The sequence below is a fragment of the Muscardinus avellanarius genome (assembly GCF_963383645.1).
Source record: "Muscardinus avellanarius genome assembly, chromosome: 14".
In the NCBI taxonomy this organism is placed as follows: domain Eukaryota; kingdom Metazoa; phylum Chordata; class Mammalia; order Rodentia; family Gliridae; genus Muscardinus; species Muscardinus avellanarius.
Genome location: NC_137800.1, coordinates 44,415,407 through 44,435,301, shown reverse-complemented (window position 1 = coordinate 44,435,301; position 19,895 = coordinate 44,415,407). Strand labels below are relative to the sequence as shown.

General features: G+C 32.9%; 1 protein-coding gene across 2 annotated transcripts in view; it reads right to left on the bottom strand.

Moving 5' to 3' along the window:
- SGCZ (sarcoglycan zeta) overlaps positions 1-19,895 on the bottom strand; it is a gene marked incomplete at both ends in the record, with an annotated part of 462,334 nt that overhangs the window by 217,799 nt on the left and 224,640 nt on the right. For both annotated transcript variants that reach the window (XM_080710705.1, XM_080710706.1), the window contains one exon: positions 2,518-2,619. In XM_080710705.1, coding sequence (XP_080566831.1) covers positions 2,518-2,619 — 102 coding nt within the window. The remainder of the gene's footprint in view (positions 1-2,517; positions 2,620-19,895) is intronic.

Here is a 19,895-nt window from a genome sequence, read left to right as displayed (position 1 = left end):
GCAGATCTAGCCCATCTTTTGTCAGGTTAGGTGAACAGATGTGTGTTTATGAGCAACATTATTTCTATACAGTAGCAACCTCTCTCTTACCTTCCCATGTGCAGGTGCACATATCTATATAACTAGAAAGTAACTTTAAATAAGAAAAGCTTATATTCTTGAGTAAAAAAACTGGCTTGATATAAAGAAAACAATGGGCTCTCATTAGAGGGGAAATACACCTAAATCAAAGTTGAACAAAGTATGGGTTTTTTCTCAGCTTAATTGAATCTTTATAAGCACCTTTTATATCTAATAGATTTCCTTACCTGAAAAACACAGGATCTTTTTAATTTTATCACAAAAAATATTGAAGACATAAAAACTCTTCTCAGTAGAAAAAAGTTGATCTGTATAGCTGAAATTTTAAAATTTAAAATCTCATTTCTGTATTACTGAAATTCTTGTGCTCTTTTATAACCCAAGAGTTAGGTATTATAATAATTTTTTTATCAAACTTGTTTTATTAGTGAGAAACATCAAACCTGGAAGAAATTGTGGCTGGTTTTTAAAAAGATAAAGGAAGAGTCTTTTCATTGAGAATAAATAACTGTACACATTCACGTGCAAGAGAATCATTTATGGGGATTATTTAAAATATATTTATTTAAAATATTTTTTTTCAGTGTATGTTTAAAGAATTTTTTGAGGAATCAGTAAGTTTCCTATTTTTATTCTTAAACCAGATTATCTGTCTGACAACTGAGGTTCCTACTTTCTATGCCTTTCTGTGTTTGCTATTTACTGAGAGGCAAAAAGTTATGAGAGGAGATACAAGGAAAAGAAACTGGGCAAGAACTTGAAAGAGAAATTAAAGCTCTCAATCAATACAGTAGACTTTGGAAATGCTTGTGAACTTGAAATAAGCTTTCTTAGGCATAAAGATTAGGACAATGTCAGCCACCACCTCACATCTCAATGCCATAAAATTAGGACTTTATCCTATTTGGCTCATAGATGAAACCATCACTCACTCCTGTTTTCAATAGAACACCTGTTATATTCTCAACAATGCCCCTATTCATATTATAATCTTTCTTTAAGTTATGTTCTCAGACAGACACTCAAAGTGGCCTAAATGGCTTTAGGAATAAGCCATCTTTGCTGCCTCTGGACTTATCGATAAGATGCATTTCAAAAATATAAAAAATTCTGCCTATGTTTACTCTCACCTTTTCCCAGTTTAATCAACTTCTTGATTTTCATATACAAGTTTTTACTTCTTTAAATAATAAACTGCTTAATAGTACCAAACATAAGAAGGACACGGAAAATTTTTGTTAATGATAGTGACTTCCGATGAAGTCACTAATATAACTAATATATGTAAAAAGACACTAATAAATGTAAACATGCTATTTTTTCAGTTTTCACAAAAAATAAAACACTCTAAAGTTTTTTTTAAGTTTAATAATGTTTTTAAAGTTTAATCATGTAAAGTCAGGTGTCTATACATGTGTCTATTATGTTACAACTGACCAAAATCTGGAAAGTAAAGTAGTGTCAAAATAAAATTTTCAGTACTCAGAGTAGAGTCATATATTAGTGAAGATCTATAGTTTCTAACACTCTAGAAAAGTAGGCTGATATAATTATCCTAATTAGGAATTTCATGAAAATCAATCCTCTGTTATCCTTTCACTTTGATATTAAGAGAAATAGATTTTAAGACAATTATTTGAGTAATAAAACTACACAACACATTTTCTTATGTGTTACATTGGTAACATTAAATTATTGTTTAATTGTTTCAGCCTAAAATAGATTTGTATATTTGTAAAATAAGGATACTATTTTTCTGACATACAAAACAAGCTTCCCATTATTTCTAACTGAGTAAATTTATACTCACACACAGGCATATCCTGGAGGGATGTCTAATAGCTTTGAAAATTTTAATGTACCATAAAACAGTTACTATCTTCTAAGAAACACACTTAAGCCACGATAGACAATGACTAAGCTACAATTTTTTAACATGCTGCAAAATGGAAAAATGCATATGGCATATGCACACACCTTTGAAGCATAAGCATTCCATCTAGTCCAAAAATAAATTTAATTCCTAAATTAAAACTCCTTGTCATCTGTTTTAGCAAATACTTGTCCACTAAAGATGAAAATATGTATAATACATCGAAATCATTAATTCAAGTCAGTGCTTTTTGCAAAAGTCATTTAAGACATATCAAATGCCCCTTTTTGGAATTACTATAAATGTTTCTTAAAATCTTCTATAGAGGGGCAAATTTTATGGACTAACAAAAGCACCACTGCACTTCAAGTTACAATGGTCTCTGATTGTCAGTTTAACTGTCACTGCTTTTCAATTGTTCCACTGTTTTCATTTCTTCAACTAGGTCTTCAGCTTCAGGAAAATAGATGCATAAGATGATAAGGAAATCTATCCTCCTATTCCAAGCTAAAACATAAGCTCTAAATTATCTTTTACAGTAAGCCAAAGCCAGTATCACATACCTTTCGGGAATGAATTTCTTTCACATACAATGGAAGTAGAAACTCAGATATACCTTCAAGTCGAATTCCCTTCTTGGTGACTCTCAGATTTCCCATACCATCCTACAAGCAATGAAATATAGTTCACTTTTAGGTTAATTAGAGAATAATTTATCTGGCCATAATTTTCTTAGGCCTAAATTGAGAAAATAGTGACCTTAAATCAGTGATGATTTAAGGAAAATGAGAGATTGAATCTACTTAATGAATGATTATATTTTGCATACATATAGAGAGCTATATTTAAAATGAACAAGAGAGAGGACTGTAAAAGACCTGGTGGTTTCTCTTAACTCTATAAGCATCTAGGATTTACCTATGACTAAAACTTTTACTTTCTTCATGCATTAATTAAACTACATATTAGGTATAATGATACTTGCTACTTATTAGGAACAACTTTGTACAAATTTCTAATCATGTTGTTACAAGTATATATGTAATTCTATTGTATAATAATTTTAATAATCCATTAATAATTAACATTTGAATGCACAGTATTTCAATACTAAAGCCCTGAGTAAACATAGGTCTTATCATTTAGAAAAATAACAGTCTATAAGGAAGATAAAACATATATAGAAGTAATGTTGATGACACAGAATAAAATAAGCAAAAATGAACATAAAGAAATAATATTTCATATCTGGTATTATAGACTATTTCTCATGTAAGAGATTGACAAAGGCACTTAAAATGTAAAATTTCAACATGGGAGATTCATGGAGGGTGAAATAATATGAAAATTGTAGCAGCATTTAGCATTTACTCATGCCATTCCATTTCGCTAACGAGTGAATGAAAACAATTACTTTGGAATACTGAGAGATAAGATAACTCAGAGAAAGAAAAGCCATAAATGAAAGCCCTGAAAACAAATATTAAGAAATGCAAAAATCAATTAAAAAGCTTATTGATTTTAAGGACCAGAGCTAAGCTTTAAGAAAGTGAATCTGGGAGAAGCATTGTGTAGGACTAACTGGTAAAGTCAATGATGATACACAATGGGTAAGAAGTGTGAGGCATGTGTTGGAAGTGTGTTCTGAGAAACCAAAAAATGTTTATGATTAATTCAAATTTTCTGAGCTATGAAAATCAAGGAAATGTGGCAATTTTAAAAATCTGAAAGACTGAAGAGTATAGGTTAAATGCCAGAAGTAAATCTAGCTTAAGACTTTCTACTTTTAAGATATTTGTGCAAAACTCAGACATATTTCCATCAAAAAGCACATCTGCAGAAAGTAGGTTGGGGAGAGATGATTGCTTAAGACATGCTTGAAACTAGCTAATGCATGTTTTTCTACTTTGGAATACATATATACAAAGAAAATGGCATGTCCAGTGGATTTGAAAAAGCTGTTTTATACTTTCAGGGAAACTATGATTACTATAAAAAGGAAGACAGGAGAATATGATGATCCTACCCTTAATCCCCTTCAAGGAAGCCAATGATGGAGACTATCATGAATATGTTAGATATTGATAATAGAAGATAACTGAGAGAGAAAGTTAAACGTTAAAGGAAAGAGAGAGGGAAAAGGAAGAGAGAATATGAATTATGAAGTCGTAAGGTTTATGAAGTTGTAAGTTGAATAGAGAATGCAATATTATACCCAATATGGAGAATGTGAACTCCATTCGCATGAACAGAGAGTGCAATAGAGTCTGGTTGAATTAAACTTGAAGCAGATATAAAGGAACCAGTTACTTGAGTCATGGAAAGATGTTTAAAGCTGATACTGAAAATTGATAGCCAACCCAAAAGAAAGGAATTTGAAAATTTCAAGCAGCACCAAACACAGACTTTGATGAGAAAACAGTATTCTTTCCTTAGAAAAATGCCACACCCTGGTGTCTCATAGACAAGGTTGGTTTATAAAAGTGTTCTCGTATTTTAGTTCACTTTCCAAAGGGAAACTTAATTGATTTAGACATTAGATGTCATGGTTATTCATTTTCTGGCTCTTATGAATGTATCCATACCTCTCTGTAAAACAGAAATAGGCGGACTTAACAGTGAGAGAGACTCCAAGAAGGATCTCTTAGGCTTGAAGGACAAAGTCACAAGAGGGTGGCAATCTAAAGTTGTAAGGAGACAGGTATTGCTCCTCAGATGCCTGACTGCTACAAGTAAAAAGCAGGAGGACTGCAGAAAAAGAGCGGAAGAATGGCCCATGGGGTTATGCTAATGAGCATATTCAATAGGAGTTAAGAAACCTGAAAACTACCAAGAAAAGTTTATCATCTAGAAAATGGAAGTTTGAATTTTGAGATCTTGAAAGTGAGAGAATTTCCAGATGCAATGAAGACAAAAAGAAGACACAAACAATTTTTGTACAGTTTGAGTATGGGTAGACTTCTCTGAAATTTAGAAGTCAAGAATTCTACAATACATAATGTAACATGTGCCTTCCACAAAGTTATTTTATTTTAGAGGAATTTTTCTAACCTAATCCACAGTGACTGTCCACATATATTATCAAATTCCTGCTGGAAGTGTTCTAAATATTTTTTGCTGAGCTTCTGTGGAAACACATAATGACCTTGTTAAACTATCACAGAACAATAGAAACAAGTTCTACTGTGAATTTAATTCTCATTTAAATATTAGTCCCAGAAATGCTTTGCTAGGATTATGAGAAATAAGAAACATGGACATCCAAAGGGAAGTATGATATTGTTTATGCTGTATATGTATTTAAATTTGGTAACTTTTCAGTCTTAAATTCAGTATGCTTTCTTCTCATACTTTCACACATATCATTTCACATAAGATATTACTTCGTGTGTGTGTGTGTGTGTGTGTGTGTGTGTGTGTGTGTGTGTGCATGTCCTGGGGATGGAACCCAGAGGCATTCTATCTCTGAGCTACACCCCCAGCCCTACTTTTTATTCTTTATTTTGAAACAGAGTCTCACTGTCTCACTAAGTTGCAGAAGACTTCACTAAGTAGCTGAGGCTGGCTATGAACCTGTGATCCTCCTGTCCCAGCCTCCCAAGTACTGAGATTGTAAGCCATATATATTTAATATATAATTATAATTACATTTCATTTAAGTCAAATAACATAAAATTCCCTTATTTAAATGTAGGACTGCTCTTATAATTTGTGCTCTGAATCTAACTTGCCCACCAAATCTATATTTGTCCCTTCTTTCATTCCTCATATTTTATATGAGAAAAAAAAACTTTCAGATTTTTCAGCACTGTCTAGATGCAACTTAAAACACATAAAGTTATGTAATATATAATAAGTATAAACCAATACTCACATTTACACATAAAGTTCACTGACAGTTTATAAGATGATGAAATAATTTGGTGTCTCTATACAGGAACACCAGGAAGTGACATTATTTTTACTATCCCCATGGCTTCCTGATATGCTATCTTCTTGATCCCTTCAACATCTGAATGGGAGAAAATAACTTCCGGGTTTTTTTTTTTTTTGTTGTTGTTGTTAAGGATGGCATTGCCAAAATTAGCACATAACAAAATCTAATGTATGATTGCCCCAGGGTTTTTTGTCTGTTTGTTTGTTTGTTTGTTTTGGTGGTACTGGGGTTCTTGGAAACCCTTCTACTTCTGGGATACACTCCCAGACCTCTTTTTATACTTTTTAAAATTTGGAAACAGGGTCTCTTAAGCCAGCAAGGCTGGCTTCGAGCCTGCATGATCCTCTTGTCACTGCCTCCCAAGCACGTGGATTACAAGTGTGTGCCACCAGGCCCGGCTAGGTTTTTATTTTGGTTCTGTTACTTTTTTTTATCTGTAACTTGATATAGTTAACCAATCTCTGTGCTTTAATTTTTGTCTTCTATAAAAGTAATTATAACTGAATTTCTTTGTGTATTACAAGGATTGCATGAGGAGATAAAGAGCTTAAACAGTGCCTAATTTATATAGACATACTCAGTAATTTTATCTATTATTAACATTTATTTAAAAGTTTTAATTTTGTTTCATAGTATGATAAAATCAATGCATTCTTTCTTATTTTCAGAGGAACTATCACTAAACTGCAGGATATTCTACATCAAATTTTATCATCATTGCAATTCTGATGCTTTTACTCATCACTGAGTAATATATATTGGTACAGTCTGACTGTTTGCCTTCAAAAATTGGAAGTTAATTACCTATGAACTAGTACACATTAATAACCTACAAGAAGCGACTAGATGTGAGGGGTACTCTCTTGTGAACGGATTTGGGACACTTTATGAAGAAGTATTTTACAGAACCCAGTCTTGCTTGCTTTCTGCCTTCACTATGTGAGGACTCGGTGTTTCTCCCCCTTGGAACATCAAGACACCATCTTGAAAGTAGAGAGAAGTCCCTACCAGACAACTGAACCTGCTGCACCTGCATCTACAATGAAAAAATAAATTTAAATTCTTCATAAATGACTCTGTTTCAGATATTTTGTTACAGGAACACAAAATCTACTTTGTGCGTATGTGTATGTGGTACTAGAATAGAACCTAGGGGCATTCTACCTCAGAGCTATAACCCCAACCCTACTTTTATTTGGAAACAGGGTCTTATTAAGTTGTTGAGGCTGGCTGTGAACCTGTGACCCTCTTGTCTCTGCCTCTCAAGTACCAGGATTACAAGTGTGCACCACCAGGCCCACCTTCAAATGTACTTTTTGTTTAGAGAAACACTCCATTTACTTATTTTCAATACAACATAGTGTCATTTTAGTGGTTATGTGAAGCCAGACAACTTACACTTGAAACTTCACTTTACTGTTTACTATTAACCTTCCCATGCTATTTTATCTACCTGCCAGTTCTCTACAAATATTAAAAAAAATAACAGTAATCTTCATACAGATGAGATGATCATTTAATGATCATCTTACTACTGTTCCTAGTATATTTTAATTATTATTTTATTGCTATCATTTATTGAATATTAATACTATTTGTACAGATTTTTGTGCTCATATGTGCATATGTGTGTGGTACTGGGGATAGAACCCAGGGGCCTTCTACCTCTGGGCTACATTTCAGACCTATTTTATATTTTATTTGGAAACAGGGTCTCACTAAGTTGCTAAGAGCCTCACTAAGCTGCTAAGGCTGGCTTTGAACCTGCGATTCTCCTGTTTCAGGTTCCCAAGTAATGGGATTACAAGTGTGTGCTAACACGCCTGGCTGTGATAACTGATTTAATTATTTTCTAATCAACACACTTAAAAATGTCATTTAATTTATTCCTTTCTGGTCGTTATGACACTGTGATGACTCAAGACCACTTCATCTCCAGCCTGGCAATTGCCTTCTGACAGTTGTTAGCATTAGTATGTGATTTTTTTTAATCCTTGCTCAAAAACCCACACCATCATCACCTCTAAATCTGTGTTCACTTTGACTATTTAATGTGCTTTCTAAATAGTCCATTGTGATTGGCATTTTAAACAACCTCTTCTCCTGTGGCCCCTCCTCTCCTCTAGAATGATTTTTAACACCCCTTGTTTCATGCAAGTTCCTTGTTTTTCAGAACTTTTACTCTTAGCTCATTGTCTTGCTCCCCTTAAAATTTCATTAAACCGTACTACCAGCATTTGTAAAAAGAAAATCTTTATGTTTTGCCATCTAAATTTCTTGGCCCATGCATTTTACTTGTTCGAACTAGTCTTCACTCTCCCTCTTCTTTTAATATTCTTACCCATAATTCAAGACATAATCCAAAAAATGCTATAGATAATATCCTATCAGAAAGAACATTTCTATTTCCAAAACACTGTATTTTTAATTCTGAACAGTAAATACTTGATTATTCAATAGACCAGTAAAATGTAGCTTTTAATAAAATTAATAAAAAATTAAACTGAAACCCTTGTAAAATTTCTATTACCTAAAGTCTTATTATTTGACTTTAAGTAATCTATTATTGTTATTCATTATCATTTTATTTTTGGTAATAGCTATTGAATCCAAGAGCATTCTCCCTCAACACTACACCCCTCAGCTGTCTTAAATTTGAAGCAGAGTATCAAAAAGTTACTGAAGATCTTCACTAAATTGCCGTGGCTGGCCTTGAATCTGTGATCCTTCTGTTAGCCTAATTGCCATGTTCTGGGATTACAGGTTTGTGTCATTGCACCCAACCTAGTTAATTAATCTTTAGCATATTTTTCAGGAGCTTGAGGTTTTGTACAGGTGGAGGATACTTCTTTTTCATAAGTCAGTCATAAGAGACTGACTTAGAAATAAATCATAGGAGTGAATTTTAATAAAGAGAATATTGGCAGCAATATCATTTTTAAATTTGAAATTCAAAATTTGTAATTACCTGATCCTAATTTATTTTGCCCTAAAATTGCTCAAAGCCCTTACTGACTTTGAGCAATATGGTACTAAAGGGAACTTAGATGTTAGTTCCCCAAGACTTAAAAGTTTTTATCAGTAAAATGTGGTTGTCAGAGCAATAAGCATGCTGATGCAAATTATGAAAATAAATTTTAAATGGATATGTCCATCAGAATACAGAAAATCTGATGTATAATATGTTATTAGTTTTTTCAAAGACAGTTAAGAAAATTCAACAGTCACAAGCAACTTATTATTTTGTTACTGAGAATTGAAACCAAGAGGATTTTACCACTGATATTTTACTTATATTTTTATAATATAAAGTACCCTCAGTACTATTTTATTTTTTATTTTGAAAAAATATCTCACTATCTTGTTGAAAGTCTCTCTAAATTGGTGATGTTGGTCTAGAATCTATGATTCTCCTGTCTCATTTTCACAATTACTAGACTTACAGGCATGTGTAACCACATCCAATTCCACAAACAAATTAAATATAGACTTTAGGCAATTTTTTCTGTTAAAACTAAAAATTTCTTTGAAATTACTAGCATTACATATTTTTATTTATTTATTTTTTTGCAGACAAATTTTTTATTTATTTTGATTATATACCTAGGTAGAATTGCCGGGTCATGTGATCACTGTATGTTTAATATTTTTTTAAACCAAAAATTTCTTTGAAATTACTATCATTACATATTTTTAAAGAAACTTTATAAGGAGGGAAATAAAAATGTGCTGTTGGTGATTTTTTTATCTAGTGATATTATTCAATTTATACATCAAATTGCATGAAGAAATTAAGGAAGCAGTTTAAAGTCAATTTAGAATTTCTATATGATAGACATTTGTGAGACTTTAGGAAATCAACTAACTTAAAAGAATGTATATATTGTAACATGGGAATATAAATTAATTAAGTGAAATTTCAATATGCACTTGAACTTTTTTATCTTTATATATATATTAATAAAAATTCACTTAATTCCAAACATCTAAAGAAGATGTTCTCTTTAGAATAGCTAAGTTGTTTATATTTCACCTGTTTTATGCCAATGTTATTTATATTTGATGATGAGCTGTTTTTCTCTAAGCACAGGAGAAAGAACCAATGAAACAAGTGACAGCCAACTTTATATGCTTTTTATTATGTACTTTTCTTATAACTCTGTGTCATATTTTCAACTTAATTGGTCTTTCACATTGCTACATATTATAAAGAAATAAACTCTACAGTGATAATAATTGATAGAAATTTGACCAGAAATTCATTTGTATGGAAACATTTGGAGAGACTGGTATTAGTAATGATTTTTATTATCTGCAACATGACATACTATCTTTTTATCTTTATGAATAGTTGTTCATATTTTACAAGATATGTACCATTGGATGACAGAGTTATAAGAGAGGATTTTAAATATATTTGCATGTTAAATATAATATTAGGTATTACACTTTGCGACTCTCACTTGTGTTGGTATAGTTTTAACTATGTGAATTATTTTTAAAAAGATTAATAAAATTCAAAATTTTCTTAAAACTTTTCTCTGCTGACAATGCAATTTTCTGACACATATTTTCTTCTTATTCTTAACATCACCATGCCATTAACATCATGGAACATATATAAGCACTTTATAACTATACCATGTAGAATGAAAATTTGATAGCATTTAAAAAAATATTAATATGACAAAGCAGATACAAGCATATTAAATTAGCATATGGAATAAAGATACGTGCACTCAATAAATCCTAGGAGTCTATAAATGAGGAATCATCAACAAAAAGGACCCTGTAACCATACATGAAATGTTACCATTGCAAACTTTTGTAATTGATGGAGCACTTTATATACATAAATATATACATACTCATGTATATGAAAAGTTTACATAAAATATAGAAACCAGAGAATAGCTATTTAATCTAGTAGAAATATTTAGAGTCCACACACATCTCAAATACAACATTCTTGGGAAAAAAGAAAATCACTATAGAAATTACTATAGGAAATTACTATAGAAAAAATTTACATGACTCATTGTAACATTGATTATACAATGCAATTTTAAATATGCACAAAAGCAACAGCACTGCTATCTCATTTCAAAATTAATTGTAAACTTGGAATGGTGGTACATGCTTTAATCCCAGTACTTTGAAGGTAGAGACAGGAAGATCACAGGTTCTTACTGAGACCCTCTGCAACTTAATGAGACCCTGTTTCAAAATAAAAAGATAAAATAAGGCTAGGTGTATAGCTTAGAGGTAGAGTGCTCCTGGATTCAGTCCCCAGGTCAAAATACATACATACATACATACATACATACATACATACATAATAAATATTAAAATTAAAGTTAAGGTACTTCCTGGGAATGAGATCAGGGGTTGTGAGAGGAGAAAGAGACTTCTTATGGAGGAATACCATAGAAAAAGCAATGATTATATTAAAAGCAAACGACAATCCATTATGAGAAACAGAATAAATGCTGAGATGTCAGGCATTTGACTTAAGTCATTTAATAAGTAGTGGATTAATAACAACACTGTGCACTCTAAAGATTGCTGCATAAAAGTATATGGTTGCAAAACTTCCATAGGTTATTCTTTTAACAAGGGTATAAAGCTTAAAGATTTGCTGTTACATACTTGTCTTTTCTAACTATGCTTAATGGAATACTAGAGTTAACAAACTCACTGAAAAAAGAGTTTCACTTTCAAATTAATTTAGGAAACCATTGCATGACATATTCCTGCTCCAAGATTCGAAGAGCACACTTCCTTTCATTGGTAAGGACAGGTCTCAAAATTTGTCCAATGGCCTATACTCACCAATCACGTCAAGTAGATGGGATAATGTCCCTTTGAATAAACTATGCAAATACTTGGCTAATGACTTATCATTTTACAAACTATGAATATAGACCTATTAAAATGAGGTATAGTATTTAACAAGGGGCCTCAAAAAAAGGTGATTAGCAACTTAATAGCCCCATGTCTTCATAAATGTTTATTGAAAGCCTACATTCAGTACCACTAAATTTGGTTATAATTTGGCATCCCAGCTATTTTTAAATATTAGAAATAATGCTGAACACTGCTCTGAATTTGATGTGTTTCATGGATGTCACATTTAATCAACAGTAAAACGTGGGTTAGGGAGATAATACTGAACATGCTTTTGTTTTTTGCATATACTATTGATCAATTATTATAAGCATAGTTTATTTCCTAAAGATAAAATCATCTCTTGCCTTCAACCAAATCGCATATTCTAAATTTTTTTTCTTTTTTTTTCTTTTGAAATGAAACTCAGGGCTTTGCACAGGCTAAGCACACCTCTACCACTGAATCAGCCTCATCTCTGTACTTTAAAAGTAAGGGTAAATCTCTAGTGCATTGCAACTCTACAAAGGTTCTCCTCATGTAAAAGTCTTGAAAAAGAATTCCTTTCAATTTCTTAAAACAGTATCTTTAATGTCTACCTTAACTGTGACTCTAAACATAATTAGCTCATACAGAACTTTAGCTGATATTGAGCTAATGATACATGACAACACTATAAAACATGTAAGTTATTTTCTTCATTTTATTTAAATCATTTAAATGGGGTAAAATAAACTTGGTGCAGTTACAAGTTCCTTGTCCAGGGTACAAGGACAGTCTTTTCAGTATTACTCAAACCAAGCTACTCAAGGAGTATACAAAGTATCACTTAAATTTAGTTAGGTCACTTAAATTTATTTTGTTAGGTAACTCTGGTAAGAGTATGCTAATAATCTTCTTTATTATATTCTTTTTTCTTCTTCCTCTTCCTCTTCCTCTCCTTCTCCTTCTCCTTCTCTTTCTCCTTCTTCTTTTTCAGTACTGAGGATGGAACCCAGGGGCATTCTGCCTCTGAGCTCCACCCCCCAACCCTTTTTTTTATTCTTTATTTTGAAACTGGGTCTCACTGAGTTGCAAAGGGCCTCACTAAGTAGCTGAGGCTGTCCCCGAAACGTGATCCTCCTGTCTCAGCCTCCCAAATGCTGGGCTTATAGGCGTGTGCCACCAAGTCTGGCCCATTATGGTATTTTTAAAATTGAGGTCTGATAACACTCTAGCTTAGATGGTTATATAATCTTTCAGAAAAATGAAGCCCTCAGAACAAACTATTGATATTTATACACTCCTAGGTTATTTCAAAGAAATCTTGAGAACATTTTCTAAGTGCAAAATTTCACATATGAACTGTTTTATAACACATTTATGGTGTAAAACTAAGTGCTACATATTTATACTTAAAGTAAATAGGTTGAACAGCAGAAGTAAGTAAGAATACTGGTTGAAATTAAAATTTTGCATATTTTTCCAGGATGGAACTGAAGAATTATTAGGTGAATGTCATCAGAGGATGGAGGGAATCCCACAAAGATACAGACAAGCAAGCTGGTTCTCTCTGTGAGACTAAGTGTGGGACTCAATGAGAGTTTTCTGATGTTGGCCGCTTGATGATTCACGTATCATAATCTCCATGGCTACTTGACATGTGCTATATTGAGTTTATAAAATTATAGCATTTGGACTCTCAGAATAAAGAAGCTCCTTGAGTTTTTTTTTTTTTTCTTTTTCTTTTTTTGTGTGGTACTGGAGTTCCTGGAAGCCCTTCTTCCTCCGGGCTACACTCCCTGACCTACTTTATATACTTTCTTTTATTTTTGGAAACGGTTTCTTAAGCCAGCGCGGCGCCATCCTCCTGTCTCCGCCTCCCAAGAGCGGGGATTACAAGCGTGCGCCACCACGCCCAGCGATGGCTCCTTGAGTTTTTAAGGTCTAAAGATCCTTCTCAACATCAAGGAGAACCTTTCATGCAGAAATGCAATGAATTGTATCAAAGCGAAACCTTAAAATATAAAAATATAGAATAACTATAGGCTTCCTTGTATTTAACCCTTAGGTGTTTTTTGATTTTTGGTTTTTTGGATGGGTTTAGAGATGGGACTCAGGGGCATTAAACCTCTGAGCTATACTCCCTGCCCTATTTTTTTTTTATTTTTTTATTATTCTTTATTTTGAAACAGAGTCTCACTGAGTTGCAAACCACGATCCTCCAGTCTCAGCCTCCCGAATGCTCGGACTACAAGCGTGCACCACCACGCCTGGCTCTAACCCTTAGGTTTCTAAGATGGAGTCTTACATTTTAGACATTTTAAGTCTACAGTTTGGTGGCATTAAGAATATTCACATGAAAAAATATTCACATTGTTTTGCAAACATCACCATTGTCTATCTCCAGAAATTTTCATTATCTTCAATTGAAATACCATATTGATTAAATAATATTTTATCAGTACTCTTTCCCCCGAGAACTTGGTAACCATTTTTTTTACTTTCTGTCTCTATGAATTTGACTACTTCAGGTGCTTTAAGCAGACAGACAATATTTTCTTTGCTTTGTGTCTAGTTATTTTCCTTAGCATAAGGTCTTCTAGGTTCATCCAAGTTACAGCATGTATCAGAATTTTCTTTCTCTTTGAGACTAAATGATATTTTATTGTATTTATGGATGTATGTATAATATTTTGTGTATTCATTCTTTTAGTGATGAATACTTGTATTAATTCTGCCTTTTTACTACTGTAAATAATGCTGCTAAGAACATGATTAATATCACCTTGTGATTCTGCTTTCATCCATATATACATATATATTCTATATTATATGGCATTTTTTGCTATATTGGGGATTCAACGACCTAGGGGTACTTTACCATTGAAGTACATGTCTAGCCCCCCCCCCTTTTAAAATTTTAACATACATTCTCAATTCTCACTAAGTTGTGGAGGCTGGCCTTGAAGTTGTTATCTTACTTTAGTCTCCTTAGTATTTGGGACTCTAAGAGTGTACTACCATACCTGGCTCATATGGCAATTTTATACTTATAAATGAGTTTTTACCTATCAGCAGTGTACAAAAATTCCAAGTTCTTTACACCCTGGCTAACACTGGTTATCTTTTATTTAAAGTAAGGTAACATTCTTTTGATGCAGCAAAATTTGAAGAGCTAAGATGCTGAAGAGGTGTTTATAATGCAATATCTTCTTCCTTAGCTTTTCTCCCAAACTACTTCCCAACTTAAAAAACCTCAAGACCAGAAACTGAGGCTAAAACGGTGGTAGTGAATAGAAAAGAAGTAGAGAGGGCAGTGATGTGTTCTACGAGCCTTACCTGACTCTGCAGCGTCAGTCATTAAGGGCCAGGCTTATCAAGGCAGTTGGGAATTGGAAAATAAGATTTCAGAGGAAAGGGAAGTAAAGAAAAAATAAACCTTAGACTTGATACAGAATTTTCCACAAGTTACTTGCTGGCTATTACAGTAAACATCTGAGAGTTTCAAGGAGACTTTAAGAAGTAGCAGAAAGCAAGGGAAAAAAATTAGATTTTCATACTTACTGAGGACAGAAGACCTAGTGAATATTCCCGTACTCATGTGGTAAACATAAAAAGTTAAATCTGTACAAAAGGGATATGCCAGAGCCAGAGGAGACCCAATATCTTAACCCTAGTATCTAGGCATTTCTCACATTGGCATTATTGAGTACTGAACACAGAAATTCTCTCTGGACAAAGATAACATTTTCTAGAGCCTCTATAAATTTTTAGGTGCTAAGCATAGAATTCTTCAAAAATATCAGTCACACTAAGAAATAACAATGCAAACAGACAAGTGATCCAACTGCTTTATGGTTCAAAGATTCAAAAAAGAACCAAGTGGAAATCCCAGAACTGAACAGTTTAGTAACTGCTATTAAGAATTTGAGAGATGAACTGAGAAAAAGATTGATAATGACTAAAGAGAGAAGTAATTCTGTAAGAGGTCATTAGCAAATTTGCAGAGCTGTGTGAATAAAAATTCTGAAAAGAGTGAAGTAGAACAGTAGATCACAAGAAAAATCTCTAAGCTGCTTCAGTTGAAGAGTAATGGAGGGAGTATGTCTCAAATACCCAGTAAAAAACTGAAGAACATCTACAAAACTCAACCCAGAAAAAACAAAAATTTACATTAAACAGCAAGTGATGAAACTAATGAAATATAAAAGGAAGAGAAAATCTTCAACCTGGCTGTAGAGTGAAAAATATTAAATATAAAGTAACAGCAAGATTAATAGCCAACTTCTCAAAAGCAATTAAAAGAATTAGAATACAGAAATAACATTTAAAGATGACAAAGTAACTTTCAAACTCTAATTTACAAAAACAAAATAAGTGTAGTGCTCTAGCCATTGAAACAGGAAAAGAAAAAAGTTGGGGAGGACAAATATTTTAGCAAAAATAAATAAAATCTGCAATCTGGAGGTGACAGGACTGTATAAATGGAAAAATCAAGTAATATACAGATCAATTATTGGAATTAATATAGTGACTTTATGTAAATTTCTGGATGGAATTGTTAATTGTTTATGATGAGAACAACTAAAAATGACAACTAAAAAGATACCAATAATACCAATAAAAATCACTAAAACCATATAGAAAAAGCTAAAAACATTAAGTTTAGAAAAGAATGTACAACAATTACAACTCACACCCATTGCTGGTGAGAGTAAATATTGTGAAACTATTTTAAGAAAAGAATTTGACAGTAATTTTATTACTATGTATGCACATTAGCAAAGTAAAAGCAAAAGCATAAATATAAGTAAATATAAAATACAAAGACACAAAATGTACTCACAGTACATAAAGAATTCCTACAAGAGAGTGACAGCAGCAGAGTAGCAAAACGGGCAAATATACTGACCAGCAAGATTACAGGATATTAAAACGGACATAAAGTTATGAAAATGTATTTAACTATAGTCATCTGGAACATTCCAATTAAGCCAAGACTTATCACAACATGTTCATTAGAGTAAGACATTTATTTATTTATTTATTTATTTATTTATTTATTTATTTAGTGATAGATGGGTTCCTGGAAACCCTTCTAACTCTGGGCTACACTCCCAGACACCTATTTTTTAATATTTTTATTTGGAAAAAGGGTCTCTTAAGCCAGCGAAGGCTGGCTTTGAACCTACACTATCCCTGCCTCCCAAGGGCAGGGATTACAAGCGTGCGCCACCATGCCCGGCGCTAAGAAAAATTTTTTAAAAATCCCTGTACCTGAAGTTTGTGAGGACACTAACATTTAGAATTTTCATATACTGCTAGATGGAAGATATGTTCATAGAATCACTTTGATAAAACTGTTAGCTGATTTATTTATGGTGAATTCTAGAATAAACACACACACACAGACACATATACACATATATTCTACATATTCCAGGACACACACACACACACACACACACTAACCTGGAAATGTACCTATAGGAATACTTCCAAAGAAGAATGTATTAGCCCAGCCACCCAGCCCAGTGGTGCTGCATGCTGATAACCCCTGTGTTTTGGAGGCTGAGACAGGAAGATTGCAGGTGTTAGGTCAGCATCAGCAATTTAGCAGGAGCCTCAGCAACTTAACAAAACACTGTTTCAAAATAAAAAATTCAAAGGGTTAGGGGGTGTAGATCAAAAGTAGAATGTCTCTAGGTTCAATCTGCAGTACTAAAAACAAAACAAAACAGTACATAAATGTTTCCACATATGAGACTGCACAGACTATATGACAATGCAAAAAGTATAATGAAAAATACACAAGAAAAATTACATATTCCCTGCAAGTATCCATACTTTTCTGTCTGTGGAGAAATTTTACTGATTTATTTTGATTCTAGAAGATGTGTTTAATGATGTAAGTTTAGTCTAGTGCTGTTCTTAGCTGCTGCTTTTCTGGACTTCCCTTATGTTTGAGTTCCATTGCTCAGTTCCTAAGAGTTTCTTACAAAAGAGAAAATGTTTCAAAACTGGCCTAGATTTAGGTCCTAGATATCTCAAAGTTTAAAATAACTGGTTTCAATAAAAAGAAAATAATCACCAATACCTCAGGACACCCTGATTTTAAACCAAATTTCACTTCTTTCTAGCATGATATAATTAAATCTCTGAACTTCAGTATTTTTTTGTGTGTGTGGTGCTGGGGATTGAATCAGGAGCATTCTACCTCTGAGTTACACACCCAACTCTACTTTATTTTTTAATTTGTATTTCTAAACCAAGTATCACTAAGTTACTGAGGCTAGCCATGAACCTGCGATCCTCCTGCCAAATCCTTTTCTCCTAGATCCTTTTCTAACTTCCTATGGCTCCAGGATCTGCTTTCCAGAATCAGGCAAAACCATACTGCTATTCCTCAAGTGATAATATGTATTCTTCAAACAACAGATGCCATTTTCCATTTATCAAAACTTACAGTATGTACAGAACAGAGTGAGTCCTAATGTACACTAAATTTTTTTTCTTTTGGTGGTACTAGGGGTGAAACCCAGAGGCTTTCTATCTCCAGGCTATACTCCCAAACCTATTTTTATATTTTTATTTAAAACCTGGGTCTCACTAAGTTGCTGATAGCCTCACAAAGTAGCTGAGGCTGGCTTCGAGCCTGTGAGATCCTCCTGTACCGGCCTCCCAAGTGCGGGGATTACAAGCATGCACCACCACGCCTGGCTTTCCTAATGTACACTGTTGACTTCAGTGAAAATTTTGTATTGATATTGGGTTATCAAGTATAAAAATACACCATATTAATGAAAGGCAGGCTGTGACAGGGGGATCACAGTTTCACAGACAGCCTCAGCAACTTAAAGAAGTCCTCCACAACTTACTTAGTGAGACTCTTAAAAAAAAGACTGGTTAGGTAGATACAATAATTGTTTTAAACAATTTAGTTATACAATTTATTTTATGAGAAATATTTTAAATAGGCATATGTCAAATGCATATAAAAATAAATCTGTCACTCATCTTTGTGCAAAATATAATATATAGGGGTTGTACACATAAAACAAAAATAACACTTGAACTAAATCATAATTTAATTTGAGTTGCCACATAAAATTAGAAAATGAATGCACTTTAGTATATTTAATAATCATGTGCCTAATGATCTATAAAACAATATTTTACCTCTGTAACACATACAAGTCTGTGTTTGTGTGAGTCTTCCTCTCTATATGTGTGCTTATGATTTTTTTAGAGTAAGAAAGTCTAAATTGTTTTCTTTTTTCTTTTCTACCTTCTAAGAAGTCTATCAAGAACCATTGTTTAAAAGAGTGAATTTGATTATATATTGGTAAATAAATCTTCCAGTTTATTTACTTTTCATAATAAAATGCTTATCCTAACACCTGCTCAAGAAAATTAATACATCTGTCCTAAATCAGCTGTAGAGAATATTAGCCCCAGTTACTTGCCAGAGGCTATAATTTCCTATTAAAATTCCAGCCAAGAGAGATTATATTATTTTAGAAAATCACAGTCTATGAGAAAAAGTAGCCATTTTTTGTAGAAGTCTACATTCTGGCGTTTGACAGAGGCTGGCAGCAGAAAGGCTCCACATTGAGATGATACAAGTGTAGCCTCTGGCAAAATTCTTGCACTGATGTGAGCTTCAGTGCAATGTCTTGAGCTTCTACTGAGGATTCCTGCAATAATCAGCCACAGGAATTCTATTTCTGAAAGTTCCACTAAACTTATGTTGAGAATATCTTTCATTATGTCATTCACTGTTCCCCATATGTGAAGCCTTTTATGAAGAATTTAGTAACAGCAGAAAAGGACTCTGTTCTTTAGTAAACTTTTTTTTTCTCATAATATTTTATATATTGCATTTACCTTCTCTTAGTTTACAACATAGAAGTTTTATGTTTAGTCATAAAAATTATCATGGTTATTATATTCAATATTTTCTTCCACAAAATTTATTTTCTATTTTATTAATCCAAGTACTATATAAAATAAACCAGCATGGGTGTGGTGGCACACGCTTGTAATTTCAGCATTTGAAAGGCTGAGACAGGAGGATCGCAGTTTGCGGACAGCCTTAGCTACTTAGAGAGGCTCTTTGCAACTCAGTGAGATCCT